Source organism: Charadrius vociferus, unplaced genomic scaffold, assembly GCF_000708025.1.
Source record: "Charadrius vociferus isolate BGI_N301 unplaced genomic scaffold, ASM70802v2 scaffold31, whole genome shotgun sequence".
In the NCBI taxonomy this organism is placed as follows: Eukaryota; Metazoa; Chordata; class Aves; order Charadriiformes; family Charadriidae; genus Charadrius; species Charadrius vociferus.
This window is the reverse complement of record NW_009646966.1, coordinates 4,332,375-4,347,922: the sequence shown is the minus strand read 5'-3', so window position 1 is coordinate 4,347,922 and position 15,548 is coordinate 4,332,375. Positions and strand designations below refer to the sequence as shown.

Below are 15,548 nucleotides of genomic sequence, written 5' to 3'. Positions count from 1 at the left end.
CCGCGGCCCTGCTGGTGGGGAGAGGGGAGCCTTGGTGTGTATTAGCTCTCGGTACGCATGCATCCAGCTCCACCCCCCTATTTAAATCAAGAAATGGAAGCACGCACAGGTGCCAGCACGTAGCTTGTGCCATCACAGACAAATTGGCCCCAAAGATGACATGGCTGGGCTGTGTCCGTTTTCTTTTCTTTTCACCTATAATTCTGGAGCGCTGGGCCATGACACTGTGACATGGCGTTGTCCGATAGCAGATGCTTCAGATGAGAAGGGAGAAAAGGCTGTGGAGGTGGCGGGGAAGTGTTTGGGTGGGCACATATTGTATGTGTGCTGGAGCACTTAATGTGTGTCTGTTAACCCACTCCTTTGTATCAGTTGTCTCTAGGGTTGTGTAGATCTAGGCTACGTTTGGACCAGTATTTCTAAGGTTGTGAGCCTTTTTAAAGGAGTATATTAGAAGAGCATTCAAGTCATTCACATATGCAAATACCTCTAAAATGAAGCCTATTTGCCTATGTGTCTAAATTTTAGAATGCAGAAAAATCACTTGAGTCACCTGCCACATCAGATATTTTACATGGTTATAGAAAATGTTTATAGAAACTTCATTTTTTCTAAACTATGTTCTCAGAGTTGTGATGCTTATGCAGGAGACAGGGCTTAAAAATGAAGATGGGCATGGAAGCTGAATATCCAAAATAATTCCGTGTTCCCCTTTAGTACAGGGGTAAACAATCAGTTTTCAGCTTGACTAAGAGGAGCTATGGGAAGCCTGTCCAGTGTGGAAATGCTGTGGTCTGAAAATGATGCAATTTTCAGCCTTTGGGAAGGATTAAGTTCCATTTAGCATTTGATAAGTGAAACTTTTTACGGCTTTTGAAGATAAGCTGCTAGTACTGCAGATTTTTGACATGATGTGTGAAAGATTTCATGTGAAGTATGAGAAGCAGTTGTTTGTTGCCATGAATTTCCATTGTACAGAGGTGAGTCACCCTTGGTCATGGTAACTGGAAAGGAAGGATGTTTTAAAGTGAGATGCAAGGAAATCTGAGGATCAAAACTAAAATGAAGAGGTTTTGCATCCTAAGAAGATGAAGCAATTGTAAAACTTAGTAGGTACCACAACAGTGATGAACTTGTAAAACACTTTATCAGTTTCAAAGGGTAAATACCAGCTTTTCTCATTATCCAGTCCCATGGTAATTGCATAGGTCCTTTTGTTTCAAAGAATGTGTAGGCACCCCGGGGCCTGAACGGGGCTTGTGAACAGTACTGTAACAACCCCGTGAGGGTAGGAGGGAAGTCTGCCTGAAACTCATGGCTCACATGAACGCTCTGAAGTCTCAACGGAAGCTGGACTCAGAACCATATCTGAAACTTGAATGTTTAGATTCCCCTCTGCCTTGGGAGCTGCCAAAAAATGCACTAAGCAGCATGTTCTGTGACACTGCTTCATAAAATTGTGAATGTTTTGGATACTCAGCAAACACATACTCAGCTGGTTGATTGATGCTTCTTGTACAAAGCTTCTGTCTACCAGACTATATTCTGTTTATGTGGCTATATGTGTTTTAAAGAGTAATAATTATATGAATTTTGCATCTTTTTCGGTTTAGTTATGCGTAAGGAAAACCAGTCCTAATAGTGTTATATGGTAAATGTATTATTTTTGCTTGATGACATATTTATCTAATTTTGCTGTAGAGTAGGTGGCACTTAACTTGAATTTGATTATTTTATTCCATTAAACCACTAAGTTGATGGAACAAAATATGTTATGATTTTTGGACACGTACATTTTTAAATCTAAAATAACATCTGGAAGTTGAGAGGAGGACATAAGTGAACTTTCTGAAGGGAATGTTAGTGAACTGTACTGAAAAGGTATGTATTGCAGCATAAGGTTGGAAATGCTTAGGTATTTGAGGAGCATAATTTATACAGCGGTGGTGCTGCTCAAAAGTTTATAGAATAAGGTCTTAGCTTCCCAGGCTCATATCAGGGTAATTTATTAAAGGACTTGTAGGTATATATTCAACACCAGGTAAGACTTGTGCAGTTTAATTGTAAGATATATAAAGTAGTGAGTCTTAACTGACTATTAAAATTCTTTTAAAGGGTCTAAGAAGTCCTCAGGAGAGTGTTCATGACCTCAGTCCTATTGAAAGCTTTCGGATTCCTAGTAAGGTATGATATGCAGTCCCTCCACTCCCACCTCCTTCTTTTTTAGTTTTTCGTTTTATAGTTAGATGATACTTGTTTGTTTGTTTTTTCTTGTTTTTTTTTTAACACCAAGTTTGCTGCTGTTCTTTTTGACAGTTCTATTTCTTACTGAAAATCTTTTGAAATATTTTAATGAAAGAATTAAGAGCTGTGAGGCAAAACAGTTCATCAACTCAGAGTGAACTTGCATTAAAATTTTCTTCTTGGAACTTTTGAGTTGTCACTGGATGCTGATCTTAATACTATCTAGGTTTCCTGTTGGAATGAAGGAAAAAACAAAAGAAGGAAAAAGAAACGTGCCTTTTTTTTTAACTTTGGAAAGTGGATGCTATATGGGTAGCCTGTATAGTTCTAGTTCTGATATTTAGTCTCTTCATGGTTTTGGTGCCATAAGTATATTTTGTAGTTTCATGGTTTTAATCTTCAGCATATATAGTTAACTTTGTGTTCTACTTTAAATGTTATAGTTTTATAATAATAGTATATTTTTTTTGGCTTTTTTTGGGTCTCACTACGTAAATGATGCCAGCTCGCTCTTGTCTCACAAATCACGCTTAATAATCTTGGTGCAAGGAAACAATTGTCACAATATTTCACTGCTCCTTATACCCTGTTGATCTGAGTGGATGACTCGCAAGACTTGCTGTGGATGTTGTTTATTATTTTCTCCTAATTTGGACTTTGCTTTTAATCAATGAGATATTTAAGTTACTGATTGAATTTGGATGCCTTATTTTACAAAAGCTTTAAAAAAAAAAACACCACAAAACAACCTCCCCCTTGTGTTTCTTTGTCTCTGTATAAGTACTGCGTAATATATTGCTTGTGCTCAGGCAGACCAGAAAATCAGCGTTACTGTATATTTAAAAAGATCAAGAAACAATCTCTGAATTGGTACATAATACTCTGTTAAACAGCAGACAATATATTGATTTCAAAAAGTATTCAGTTGCAGTGATGTTGAAAGAACAGCCTCACCTCTGTGGCTTAGATTTCAAAATTACAGATTCCTGCCACCCACTGAGCATCCAGTTTCAAACTGTCTTTTTTGCCAAGTAGTCTGTCCAGGTAAAAGTAGATGTAGGGTATCTTGGCTGAATTTCCATTCTTTAATAGTTAGATGTTATGTGTCTGGTAAGCCTACACCTTGTATCAATAACAATGGGAAGACAAATACCTGTCAATAATTTGTAATTGTTTCATTCATCTGTCCCCTTACTTCATCTGTGTGCTCTGATCACCGTGGGGAACTGTAATGCTTTTTAACCACTTTTTGTCAGCTTTTTTTGTTTCCGAAACCAGTAACAGTTTTGTTTAGTAGATTCTGTCACAAAAGGGTGAGATAGGTATTTTGTATACTTGAATTCAGGTGTGTGGGGTTAATAATGAGTTGACTTTGAATGAGATTATGTTTATCTTGATGATAATCAGCTCATATGCAATATAAAATTGTTAGTTGACTTTGTGGCTTATGGTGGTAAACAACACTGAAAGTTTATTTTTAATGCTTTTCCTGTAGATATAGAATTGTGGTTTTCTTAGTCTGTGTGGGTTTCTATTTCCCCAACAGTAGCTGAGTGCTTTTCAGGAATCCATTAAGTGGTGGTGTGACTAGTATCAGTTCTGTGGATCAGGCTTTGTTGTTCTCTCCAGCAGGAGAATTGTTTTCAAGTGTAATGTTTGTTTTGGTAGAGTGAGGGCTTTTTAATAAGTACTCTGTATACATACTGAAGAAAGGAAGATAAAAGGAAGGTTTCATATGAAAGATGAGGGAATACCACAAACTTCCCTTTGGGACTGCCTTCCCTAGCTGTGGATTAGCTGGGGAGTGAAAGAAGTTTAGAGGCGAGTTTATAGATGCAGTTATACGTACATTGTGACAAGTATATAATCTATACAGATATATTTTTATACAGATAAAATTAAAAGATTGTGTATATTTATAAAAAATACTTTTTTACATTATTTATTTCATGGTGGTAGGATGTTGCAATGTACCTGCTGATTGCTCTGTTCAGCAGAGCCCTCATCCTGGTATTTAGGATTAGCTTTTAACATAGAATCACAGAATCACAGAATGGTTAGGGTTGGAAGGGACCTCTGGAGATCATCTAGTCCAACCCCCCCGCCAGAGCAGGGTCACCTACAACAGGTTGCACAGGACAGCGTCCAGGCGGGTTTTGAATGTCTCCAGAGTGGGAGACTCCACCACCTCTCTGGGCAGCCTGTTCCAGTGCTCTGCCACCCTCAAAGTAAAGACGTTCCTCCTCATGTTAAGATGGAACTTCCTATGTTCAAGCTTGTGCCCATTACCCCTCGTCCTATCACTGGGCACCACTGAAAAAAGACTGCTCCCATCCCCCTGGCACCCTCCCTTTAAGTATTTGTAAGTATTAATAAGATCCCCTCTCATTCTTCTTTTCTCTAGACTAAAGAGACCCAAGTCCCTAAGCCTTTCCTCATATGGGAGATGTTCCAATCCCCTAATCATAGGTGTCACCTACGTTCAGAATGAAGGGATATAAATCGGCAGCATATTCATTGGTGTGTTTTTGGCTCATGTCAGAGAGAGGGAGGCTGTGTCTAAGTGAGACCTGTGCAGGCTTGGCCCCTGGTGCTCTCTGCGTAGAGGTGCATAGGCTATTGCAGACATTCAGCTATTAATTAGGTTGGAAACTTTTAAGATTTTTTTTTTTTTTCTCTGAGTAGTATCAATTATTTTTTTTTCAATGTCTTCTCTTCCCAAGTCTTTCAATTGATAGTTACTGGAATGCAAAAGATGTTTGCTTCCGTTCTTTACCAGTAATGCTTCATTCAAAAGAGCAATATTGGATTTGGTGTTGCAGGCAGTGTAGAATACAAGGAGAGTGGGAGTGTGACGCACTAGGAAATAGCTGGGTAAGTCATCTGAAACTTGCTGAACTGCATTTCAGATGAGTCTGCAATGAAATGACTCTTCTGAAATACATTTCAAGGAGTTTGCCGCAGGCTCCTAGACCTGTAAACTTCTATTTCCGTAGAACAGGAAGGCGAAATGATGTGAGAAGTGTGTGGACGCAAACACTGTGTTTTATTTAGCAATGGCTTCTTCAAATACAAAAAGCTGTCAGACAGACAAGTATGTTTTGTGTTTTTCTTTCTTTTTTCTTTTTGTTTTTTTGTTCTCTCCTCGGAAACTGTCTTTCACTGATCTATTTAGGTGGCATTATGAAAGAGAGACCTGCTGCCTAGGGTTGCACTAATCGTAACCTGAAAGGAAGGATGTGTAACAGGATAAATTGTCTTTCCATGGAAGTATGTCATGGCAAAAAGCATGATGCTGGCAAAAAAATGTTCACATTTGGTGCCACAAGTGATGCAAGTTTTATGAAGGAGGTGAAGTCTCATGCTGAACCAAACTTCAGAAGAATGAGTAACCCATGAAACAGCATCTTAGATGGCTGTGTTGGACTATTATTGCTTAGAGAGTTCCTGCTGCTGAATGTGTGTGTTAACCTGGGCAGGTGGATTGAAATGGATACTGTGGGGTCCACCTTGCCAATGGGCTGCTCTTCCTGATCTCCCGTGTATCTAATTGATTCAGTTTAGCAACGGTGAAGTTCTCTGTGTGATTAGCATCATATGATTCCCTCTGTCCCAGCTTTTTATATGTTTTTTTCTATTCAGAATAGCACTTAGAATTGCTGAATTTACATGAAATTTACTGACAAGTGTGTTTTAATGTAGATTTTGTCTTCAAAGGTGGATGTTTAAGTGGCAATAGTTAGAAAAGGTTTGAGGTGAAAAAATGCCTTGAGGGATTTAATGGAGCTTTTCTCTCTACCTCTGCAAAGCATGCGAGTACGAGCTCCACAGTTCTAAATCTGATCTTCCCTGAGGCCCCTGAAACTATGGGCTTCATGTGTATATTGTAAAGTTTTTTTGTATCTCTAATTGAAGGGATGAGGATTATTGAATATCAGCAAAAAAACTTTAGCCAAGGACATTTGCTTCCTTCAGTGGTAAGTGAATAGATTGGCCTTGAGCATGTTAGCTATTTGAAATTAGTGGAGCATGATGGACTGGAAGCTGCAGTTTATCATGGCATAAAGTCTGGTGGCAGATAGTTTGATTTATATGGGAGCTTAAGTTTATCCTGGAGAGTTGTTCTCACTAGACTGCTTTTCTAGAAAGAATGAATAAGATACAGAAAAACCCTGTCCATTTAATAAGTATTTTGCTAGGTAGCGTTTTAGCAAGAAACATTGAGATGAACGATCTTTCTGAGACAGGATGAAAAGGTTTCTTAGTAATTTTCCTGGCCACATCAATGTCAGCTTTATTTTTGTGCTGAAAATTGTTGTCTTCTGCAACAAGACAAAAAGGTCATTGATTAGGTTTCATTGAAATGCTAATATTAAAAAAACCCCTCCCAATTTATTATCATGTGGCTCTAAATCCGGAATATGTGTCCACGATGGCTCTCTTAATACATCTTCAGGGGCTGTCAATTACCATTGACCTATGGCATTGACATATCATTTCACCAATATGACAAGATAGAAGTAGTTTAAAAATTTGAATGATCCTAAAGATTTCTTCTTGGGATTAGAATTTCTTTTAACAAACAACTGTGTAGGAACTTGTAGCCAACCATCAGATGATAAATTAGATGATTCCATTTGCAATGGTTCTGTGGACAAATTAAGCTGACCCTGTTGCCTGTTTTAGATAATTTTTAATTTTAATTTCATATGGTTAAAACTCAATGTACTGTAAGATGTTAAGCTAATTAATAGAGGAATGTACAGCACAGAGCTGCCATTTGTTAGGGAGTCCAGGAGGAAATAAATTTTTGTTTGTTTGTTTTGAAGGACAGGAATACGTATGGTTAGAAAATAGATTATTTGGTTTATAAGTTAAATTACTGCAAGAGTAGTATGCCATTGAATCTGAATGTGTGCGTCCTCTGCCAATCCATGCATCCTCATGATGGAAACTTCAAAACCTTAGATTAAAAAGTTGAAAAAGACTCTAAAGGGACTATTTTTCAAGAATCTCTTCATTCTCATCCCCCATAACCTGCCCTCCTCTCCTCTGTTTCCCATGCTCTTAGTACAGCTGAGACGTGAAGTTGAAAGGTGTCACGGCCGGGTGAATTGTGTGGCTGGAGCTGAAGGGACGGGTCTGCCTGCCTGGGATCCTGCCTGTCTCTTCGGTGCCGGTGTGGTGCCACAGGCTCTTCCCTGCTGCCGTCCTGCAAACTTGTTGTGTGGGTACCATCGCTGTCAGAGCCAGGCAGCTAACCCAGCCTTTGCCCTGGTCTGAGCCAGGTGCTGTTGTGGCTTGTGCCATTGTGGATGTCCGCTCGCTACGAGCAGGACTGTGCTCAAACCCCATTTTTAAGAGTTCGCCTGAAGAATAGCATCATTTGGCTTTCATGTTGTTATTTATTGTTGTTATATTGTTATTTATGTGTACCATTTCCTTATTTCTTTCACTGTTGGTGCGTTCCCTTCATCCATGCCTCTGTCCCTTGCTCAGCCTCCTGCCGGGTGCGTGTGTGGTTGGGAGGCAGGTTGCTGCATTCACCCCGCGGTGCGAGGCAGGTTTCTCCATCTAGCTGCTGGTGGCAGGGGCTGAACCAGGCATCTTCAGACAGTCCTTAGGTGGAGATCTGAGGTGCTTGGGGCCTCAAGGGAGAGGAAGAAGGTGGCTCCTGTGTGGCGTTTCTCAGGCTTGACCCTCTCCCGTATCTGGGCTCGAAGCCGCCTTCCAGCTGCGGCTTCGCCTGCGCTCCAGCGGGTGGCTCCCAAGCACCACTGATGTATAACACAAGCAAGTTAGTGGTTGTTTAGTCAGTAAGTGTAAAATCTGATGCCTCTTTTGCCGGTGAAATAAGCCCTTGAGCTCTTAGTGATGAAAATACTAGAACCTTGTCCCCTGTAACAACTTGGCGTTGTAGGGAGGCTTGGGATCTTTATGGGACACTTCAGTCCACTGGATCGCTTTGCCAGGGTTAAATTCCAATATTGAGCAATTTGATCAATTTTATCTTGATTTTTGGTGAAAGAATATCCTGGTACTTCTCCCTTTTGAGTCTCTGATAAAGGATTTTCATTCCTTTGGTGGGAACAGCCTCCAGGAGAGGGCTAATATTAGTTGAAATGTCCAGTATTTGGACATTTGGTTTGCTGCGACCAGTGGAAGCAACTGGGTTGTTGAGAAAACCTTCCAGGGGAGATCGTGACAGCAAGGAAGGGGATACTCACCTCTTGAATATTAGCTTTCACAAAGCTGACAGCGCATATCTGCTAAGACCACCCTGGTAGCTGGAGAAAAATCTGTAATCTGTTAATTTTGTGCAAAGAAGGCAAAACTGTTCTGGTTTTGCCTGTAAAGTTCAAGTGTTTAATGGCATGACTTTTATTAAAGTGAATTCTGAGGGCTGAATTGAAAAGTTATACGTTTGTAGGAAACTGTCTACCTATATTTGCAAAGATGGTTCTTCTGGTTTAGAAAATTCAGGTTGTATTTGTTATGTTTTTGTGTTTTGTTTTGTTTTGTTTTTTCTTCTGGAGAAATAGCCTGCCAATTTTATATTTTAGTTTATTATGAGACTTTCTAAACTTCAGGAGGGAAAGACTGTGGCCCCAACATGCATTTGTGCCATAAATGTATTGATGAAGAAGTGTTTAACTGATCTGCAACACGTCTGCACTATGTTCTTTGAAAAATATCTTGCTGTTTGTAATGGCAAGAACAAGCCACAGTGCACTGATCTTTGCCATTGCTTCTTGTATTAATGTTGTAAATAGCTTTTGAAAAATACTTGTTTTAGCAAAACATTGTTCTTGTTAGGATGTGATACTACATCATGGAAATCCTTTTTTGTTTTGTGAAGGAGGACCTCAGAGAGCTACGTGAAGAACCAACTGATCCTCAAGCTCAGCAAGAAATAATTAACAGCATTGAAGAAGTTTATTTTTCCAATGATTCCTTTGATATTGTGAAGTATGAGTTAGAGGTAAGTTGTCTTCTTAAAAGACAGTTATATAACAAAAACATGAGGGTCAAAACTATGTTTGTGACAATAAGCTATTTTTCGTTTTGTTTCTTGTATCTTGCATTAATTTAAACCTGTACCTTCCTGCCTCATCCTGGGGTTGTGTGGAGCTTCTAGCATACAGTATTGGTATTGAGTCCTTTTTTAACGTGGTAGAATTAGTATCAGTTGTGCTAACAGGCACTTCATAATTTAAACTACTGTGAAAATGCCAAAGTAGTTGGAGGAAAAAAAAGATCTGTTCTATATTTGGGATAGTTTTTTAGCAAGCTGACTGAGACATAATAATTTCAATGATTGGGGGGTAGTGTGTATATATATATGGCTTAAAATAAGGTGACTTTGAGGTAATTATGATATTATATGATATAATTATGATAATACATTGTTTATCTTAACACTGATTTATTTCGGTATCCAGCATTTGAAATAATGGATTAATTCTGCAAATTAGATTGCAGTAGTAATAAGAATGTTTCTTTAATGGAATTGGTTGATTAGTTAATACTACATGTGTATTTAACTTCCTTTAATTTCTCACTGAATTTAATTTGCTGTTTACATGCAGAGGCTTCCTCCAGTACTGAGTCTTCAAGAACTGGAAGAGTACAGAGACAAATTAAAACAACAGCAAGCTGCTGTAAGTGACATTTTCTTCTGTACCCTCAGGCAATTTGTTGTGTTGTCTATAAGTACGGCCAGAAGCGTAACTGGAAAAGTTTTGATTTCTTAAACACATTAGATATTACACATTTTTTCTTTTAATATTTTGTTGTGTGCTTTCATAATGGAAAATCATATCAGTAAATAATATAATCATATGAAATAATGGAAGTAAATCTTGGTGATAACTATTGTAACAAGGAGCAGATGTGCTAACTATTTCTTTAGAAACTTGATTTTCTGAATGTTCAGCTTTTGCTACGTAGTGCAAGAAAAGTAATGTTCAAGACAGCGCAGAATAGTGCAGTAGTATCTTTTTTTGAGGGATTTCTGGCAACGTAAAACATAGAATGTTTTAAAAACTCTTTCATTAGAGTTGCTATTTTCTGTTATTTTTCATTTGCCAATTTGTTAATCGTCCACAAGGGTTTCTAGTGGATACTGGTAGAGAGTAGTTGTGTAACAAAACAAATGAGATGTAACAAAACAAATTAGATGTAACAATGAATAATAACTGTAATTTATGGGGGGAAATCGGAGTTGCAGCTTCTGAAAGGTACTTGTTACATTTCCAACTTTTAAAATTTTCTATTCAAACATTAATTATTGATTCATTGCTCATTTAAAGATGAATAATATGGTACAGGGAGCGAATGTATTAACTGTGGCATTTGGAGAGTATCTGCAAGTAAAATAACAGTAATAATCCTAAATTCATGTCTTTGGATGAATGAAATGTACAGAAGGAGAATATTGGATTGTTAACAATGCACAGAGAACAAGTTCCTCCTACCTAAGGTTGCTTTTTCCAGAATAAACGTATGAAATTTTGTAAAGTAATAGTGAAAAGTTGAACAAATGAACATTCCATGTTTCTCACCTAGAGGTATAAGGAAAGAAGTGAAAGTGGGTGGTGGTTTTTGGTTTTGTGTTGTTTCTTTGGTTTTCAAAATTTAAGAGGACGTTTGGTGGTGACCTAGTTTTGCAAGGAAATATGGTCAAGGCTGAGACAACTTCATTGAGATAATGCTTATACCTGTTACCAATGTCTTGGCCATTCTGCCTGCATGATGGGAACTGGCTGCAGCTAGGAGACTAATTTCAGTGTACAGCTGCTGCTGAAACACGTGAGCTGGAAAGTGCATGCAGCTAATGAATAACAGGGGTGAGAACTGAGCACGAGGTTTCCAGGAAACATGACCTGGATATGTCTTTCCTTTATGAAAATAAAACCCCAAACCAAACAAAAACTATCAAAGAGAAAACTTTTGACAAGGAACATGTGTCCAATTCTTCCCCCACCATCCTCCCTGGTCAGGATTGGGCCATTCTTGCGTCCTCCTTGATCTAGTCTAAATGTGATTCTGTTACAGGAAGGAATTGTTGCTTGGCTTTGTTTTCCTCCTTAGGCATGTGCCAAGTTGCTAAAATTTCTTGTATGCTGTATATTATGTCCTTGTGTCATATTTCCGGGTGAAGCACAAGAGACTTGCATGTTTTATTCTCCTTTCTCAATTATTGTCCATTTATTATGTGATATGTCGTTTAGATTACTGTCTGTCTTAAAGGACATTAGTGTCCTTCATGGAAGACGTTACTGCAGAATGTTATATGTTGTTGGTTCAGTCCTAAAAATATTTTAATGCTGATTGTGAATAGATTACTAATAATCTATTATAGAGGACTATAACAGAGGACTCAAGAAGTCTGTTGACAGATCACATAATGCCTCTGGTTTTGAAAAGACTAAATACTGCTGCCCTTTTCATTTCAGTGCCTGTATCTATAGCTGACATGGGAATTTACAATAGTGGTTTAGAGATAATTCTGACTTCTAAATTTTTGGAACACAAGCACTCAAATGTGAATTATACGTAATAGAGCTCTGATCTTCCACTTCCCAATGACTGTTACCATCTACTTTTGCACAGCTGATCTTGGTCGTGCCTTTGGTTTCGGTCACTATAGATTGTGTATTTTCTGTAGTTTTCCCGTTACGGTTTTCCATTCTATTGGATGGATTCCAACTCACTCAAGACTTCTTTAATATGTATAGCATGTCAACTTTAATTTCTCTAATATCTTGGTACAGACCATTTGAATTAGGAGGCTTTTTAGTGGTATGTCTGTTTGGCTTCATTTTGATTGGTAGACTGATACCCTCAGGTGTATCTTTTTTCTTCAGGAGGTGAAATATTTTTTCCTGATGTGATTAGGAAAGAGAAAATTTTTTTGGAGAAAATTGTTTGGTCCTTTCAAAGAACATTGTTTGTGTGCATTGTTAACTGCAGCCACGTTCATTGTTAACAATTGCTATTGTGGATTCCAAAAGTTAAGAATTAAAAAATAAATCAACACAATTGTATGGAAGATGCCAAAAGGGGTGGTACAATTTGGAAATGAATGGCAGTAACCTGGGATAATATCGCTCATCCAAAAGAAAGGAAAGAGAATAGCGTGGATGCTCAGAAAAATAGTATCACTAAGTTCAGGGGAAGAAAAAAAAAAAATATCGCTGTGGCAGACGCTTGATAGTGTTAAGGTTGTTATTAGTCAAGGGTAACTGAGAACTTGCAAAACAAGAAAAAGCAGTGTAAAAAATGAAAATGAAAGTCATCTTTTATTCATGTGTACTGCTTGGTGAATCCCTTTAACAGTGAAGAATCAAACAGTTGATTTGTACTAGGGTACTGCAGGACTAGCAGGTATATCTCGGTCCTAAAGTTTTTACAGGTACAGTGCTAATGGGAAGAACAGGTTGGAAAAGGGAGGTGAAAATTTCACAGGATATAGACTGCAGTGAACAAAACTTCTTTAGAACCCCAAGGTCACGTAGGCTTGTGTAGCTTTCGGCCTGATAACATCCTTTTCTGCCCCCATCCTGCTCTGGAGTGATTCTTTTGCTGTCCTGCAGCCAAAATCTTTATTATTTATAGAACAACTAAGAAGTTTTAAAATCATTTGGTGATTCTGGCCATTTTTTAATATGGAAGGAGGAAAGCAGAGCTAGATGTGTGTCCCTTTTCCATATTGCCAGCTGGTGATATCAGAGTACTTTCAAGACCGTTTGTGTGCAGGTGCTCTTCCAGAGGATGGGAACTGACCTGGTGGACCCACTCCACGAGAATGCTGATTGAAGATCCTAACTTCATGCTGTGTTTGACTAAGCAGTCAAATACATAAAAACCTCCTTATCTCTCATTCCCAGTAGCGCATTGTGGGCTGGCTGACTGTCATAGCCAGTTTTATTTTATTTTCATTTCTGGGAGTATTTTTCCCCAAGAAGAATATAGAGCAATACCAATAATTTCCTTGTCATGTTTGAAACTGTTTCTTCTTAAATATTTGTAGTCCCTGCTGAAGAACAAAATAAAATACGCTATTCTCAAGCTTGCATTTATATGACTGTTACTGTTGGATTTCTTTTTTTTTTTTAAGCATGTGTGTGCACAAAGGACTGATCAAGGTAGCAGTGCTCACTTTTAAATTCAGTACAGACAGCAGCTCTCAGTAGCATTCCACTTACTGTTAGCTCGGAACAGTGGGGAAAATTTTAAAATATGTGTGTTCTGTGTGCTAAAGAGAGGATATAATGTGCACAGAGTGAATATTTGTTCATTTTGACACAGATTTTATTTAGTACAATATCAGTCTGAAGGGTAGGTGTCCTTAAGGCTTTCTTAGGTCTCCACGGTAGATGGTCAACTTAAATTTGTAATCTAGCGGTAGCATAAGCAGAATGTAAACAGTTGTGTCCCATATTATTTCTGTTTTCTATTCCAGCATGTTCCTTAATGAGCAGAGAAGTAAGGGATTAATTTAGAAATGCTCACTAATTCGTAGATGGAATGGGAAATATTTTTCTTATCTTACTCCTAAGGAAAGCTGATTGTCATTTTTAGGATTTTTTTACCTTGTTGTGGCATGTTTATTAGTAAATTTGAAAACTAGAGAACTAAATGACAGAGAGTCACAAACTTGTTATAGAACTTTAGTATAGGGATGGCCTACTTAATTGATAGTGCTATGTATCACATGTAATATTCTTCTTTTTAAGGTATCTAAGAAAGTTGCAGACTTGATCCTTGAAAAACAGCCTGCGTATGTTCAGGTAATAGAACTAACAGTCAATTTTTAAGAGTAAACCACTCCATTTTGTGCTGTTATAATGTTGCTCTTGTTTCATTGGGGATTAAATTTAGCAATTTGTTAGAAGATACACTAGTGCCTGGTTGAAACTAGGTAAACCCGTATCCGTAGAGTGAAAAGAAGCAAGGGCGTATTGAGCTGGAGTCCCTTGGGATGATAAAGACTTCAGCAGATGACCATTTTAAGGAGGATTTCTGAAAATATGAATTCACAGGCTTGACTAATATCTGTAATGGACTTGAACAGGAGCTTCTCTATTGCAGTGTTTAGGAATGGTTTCAGATCTTTTTCTGCAAGAGAAAACATCAATGACCATTATTTAAGAGCACTTAACCAGAAACCTGACACTTATCTCAAGCAGTTGTGAGAAGAAAGCTTTCATCTAAGAGAAGACTGAGCTGGAAACAAAACCTCAACATGTCAAAGATCTCTGAGAACAAAACAAAACTGCTTTAGCTGCTTGCTGCTTGCATGGTTTCTCTCCTTGCTCCCAAAACATAATTGGAACAGCTATCATAACAGTTATCTAAAGAGAAGGTGGTTTTTTTCCTACCTATTTATTTTTCATAATGCCCCTATACATTTGATCAGCTCTGCCTGATTTTATCTGATCTTTCCAGGAAATGACAGTGAGAATTCTGCGAAGTGAAAACTTGGGATTATTATCAAAGTGTTCTGAGAATTATCCTGTAGTGGATAATTCTGTGTGTGTACAGCACCTTGTGTAAACCTTGTCATACCAGCGATTATGGGAGGGTAATGATGGCTGCATTTGGTGGTGGAGGTCTCTCTCTCTCTTTTTTTTTTTTTTCTTTTTCTCCCCTCCCCTCCCCTCCTCTCCTCTCCCCTCCTTCTTAACTGTCTTCCTATTGCATCCGTCCCTTCCTTGCCTCCTGCTTCTCAGCTGATGCACTGTTGCTGCAGGCTAGGGCTTGTACCTCCTGGGTGCTGACTCACAGTAGATGTCATGGAGCTGGAATGATTTTCCTCATTTATCCAGAGGACACAACTTCCTCTTCTGCTTGCTCGCACTCATGGCCCACACATCCAGCCTTAGTGACGTTGCAAGTGTCCTGTCTGTGCTCTGGCATTCTTCTGGGTAGAAGGGGGAGTGCTGCTGTTTAAAGAAAAATGGGGCGGCGAGCATTGCTTGCGTCCTCTCCTGCAATAGCTGGTGGAAGAAAAAAGCTTTAGGGGTAATATTATTTCAGTTTTAGTTAAACGAGTCAGGTGGGAGGCTATGACAGAAGGAGGCTGGGTAAGTGCTACAGTGGTTTAGTCTTCATAAAGTAGTGTAGAGGGGGGGCAGAAAGGGTAATTGTACAATATCAAATCCTTCTGGTATAGTTTTGCTGTTGTGCATGTTCAGAATTGATGATGTTGAGCAAGCACTGCTTTTTCTGAATCCGGCAGCTTCGCTTTGAAAACCCCCTCTCAGTGCATAATAGTACTGTGGAGAATGTGCTTCTTG

The 15,548-nt window shown here is 38.6% G+C and overlaps 1 protein-coding gene across 1 annotated transcript in view; it reads left to right on the top strand.

The window, feature by feature from the left end:
* Positions 1 to 160: 160 nt before the first annotated feature.
* CCDC132 (coiled-coil domain containing 132) overlaps positions 161 to 15,548 on the top strand; it is a 91,972-nt gene continuing 76,584 nt past the window's right edge. Inside the window, exons 1-6 of the mRNA XM_009895372.1 lie at positions 161 to 305; positions 880 to 980; positions 2,092 to 2,184; positions 9,104 to 9,226; positions 9,834 to 9,905; positions 13,986 to 14,039. Coding sequence (XP_009893674.1) covers positions 161 to 305; positions 880 to 980; positions 2,092 to 2,184; positions 9,104 to 9,226; positions 9,834 to 9,905; positions 13,986 to 14,039 — 588 coding nt within the window. The remainder of the gene's footprint in view (positions 306 to 879; positions 981 to 2,091; positions 2,185 to 9,103; positions 9,227 to 9,833; positions 9,906 to 13,985; positions 14,040 to 15,548) is intronic.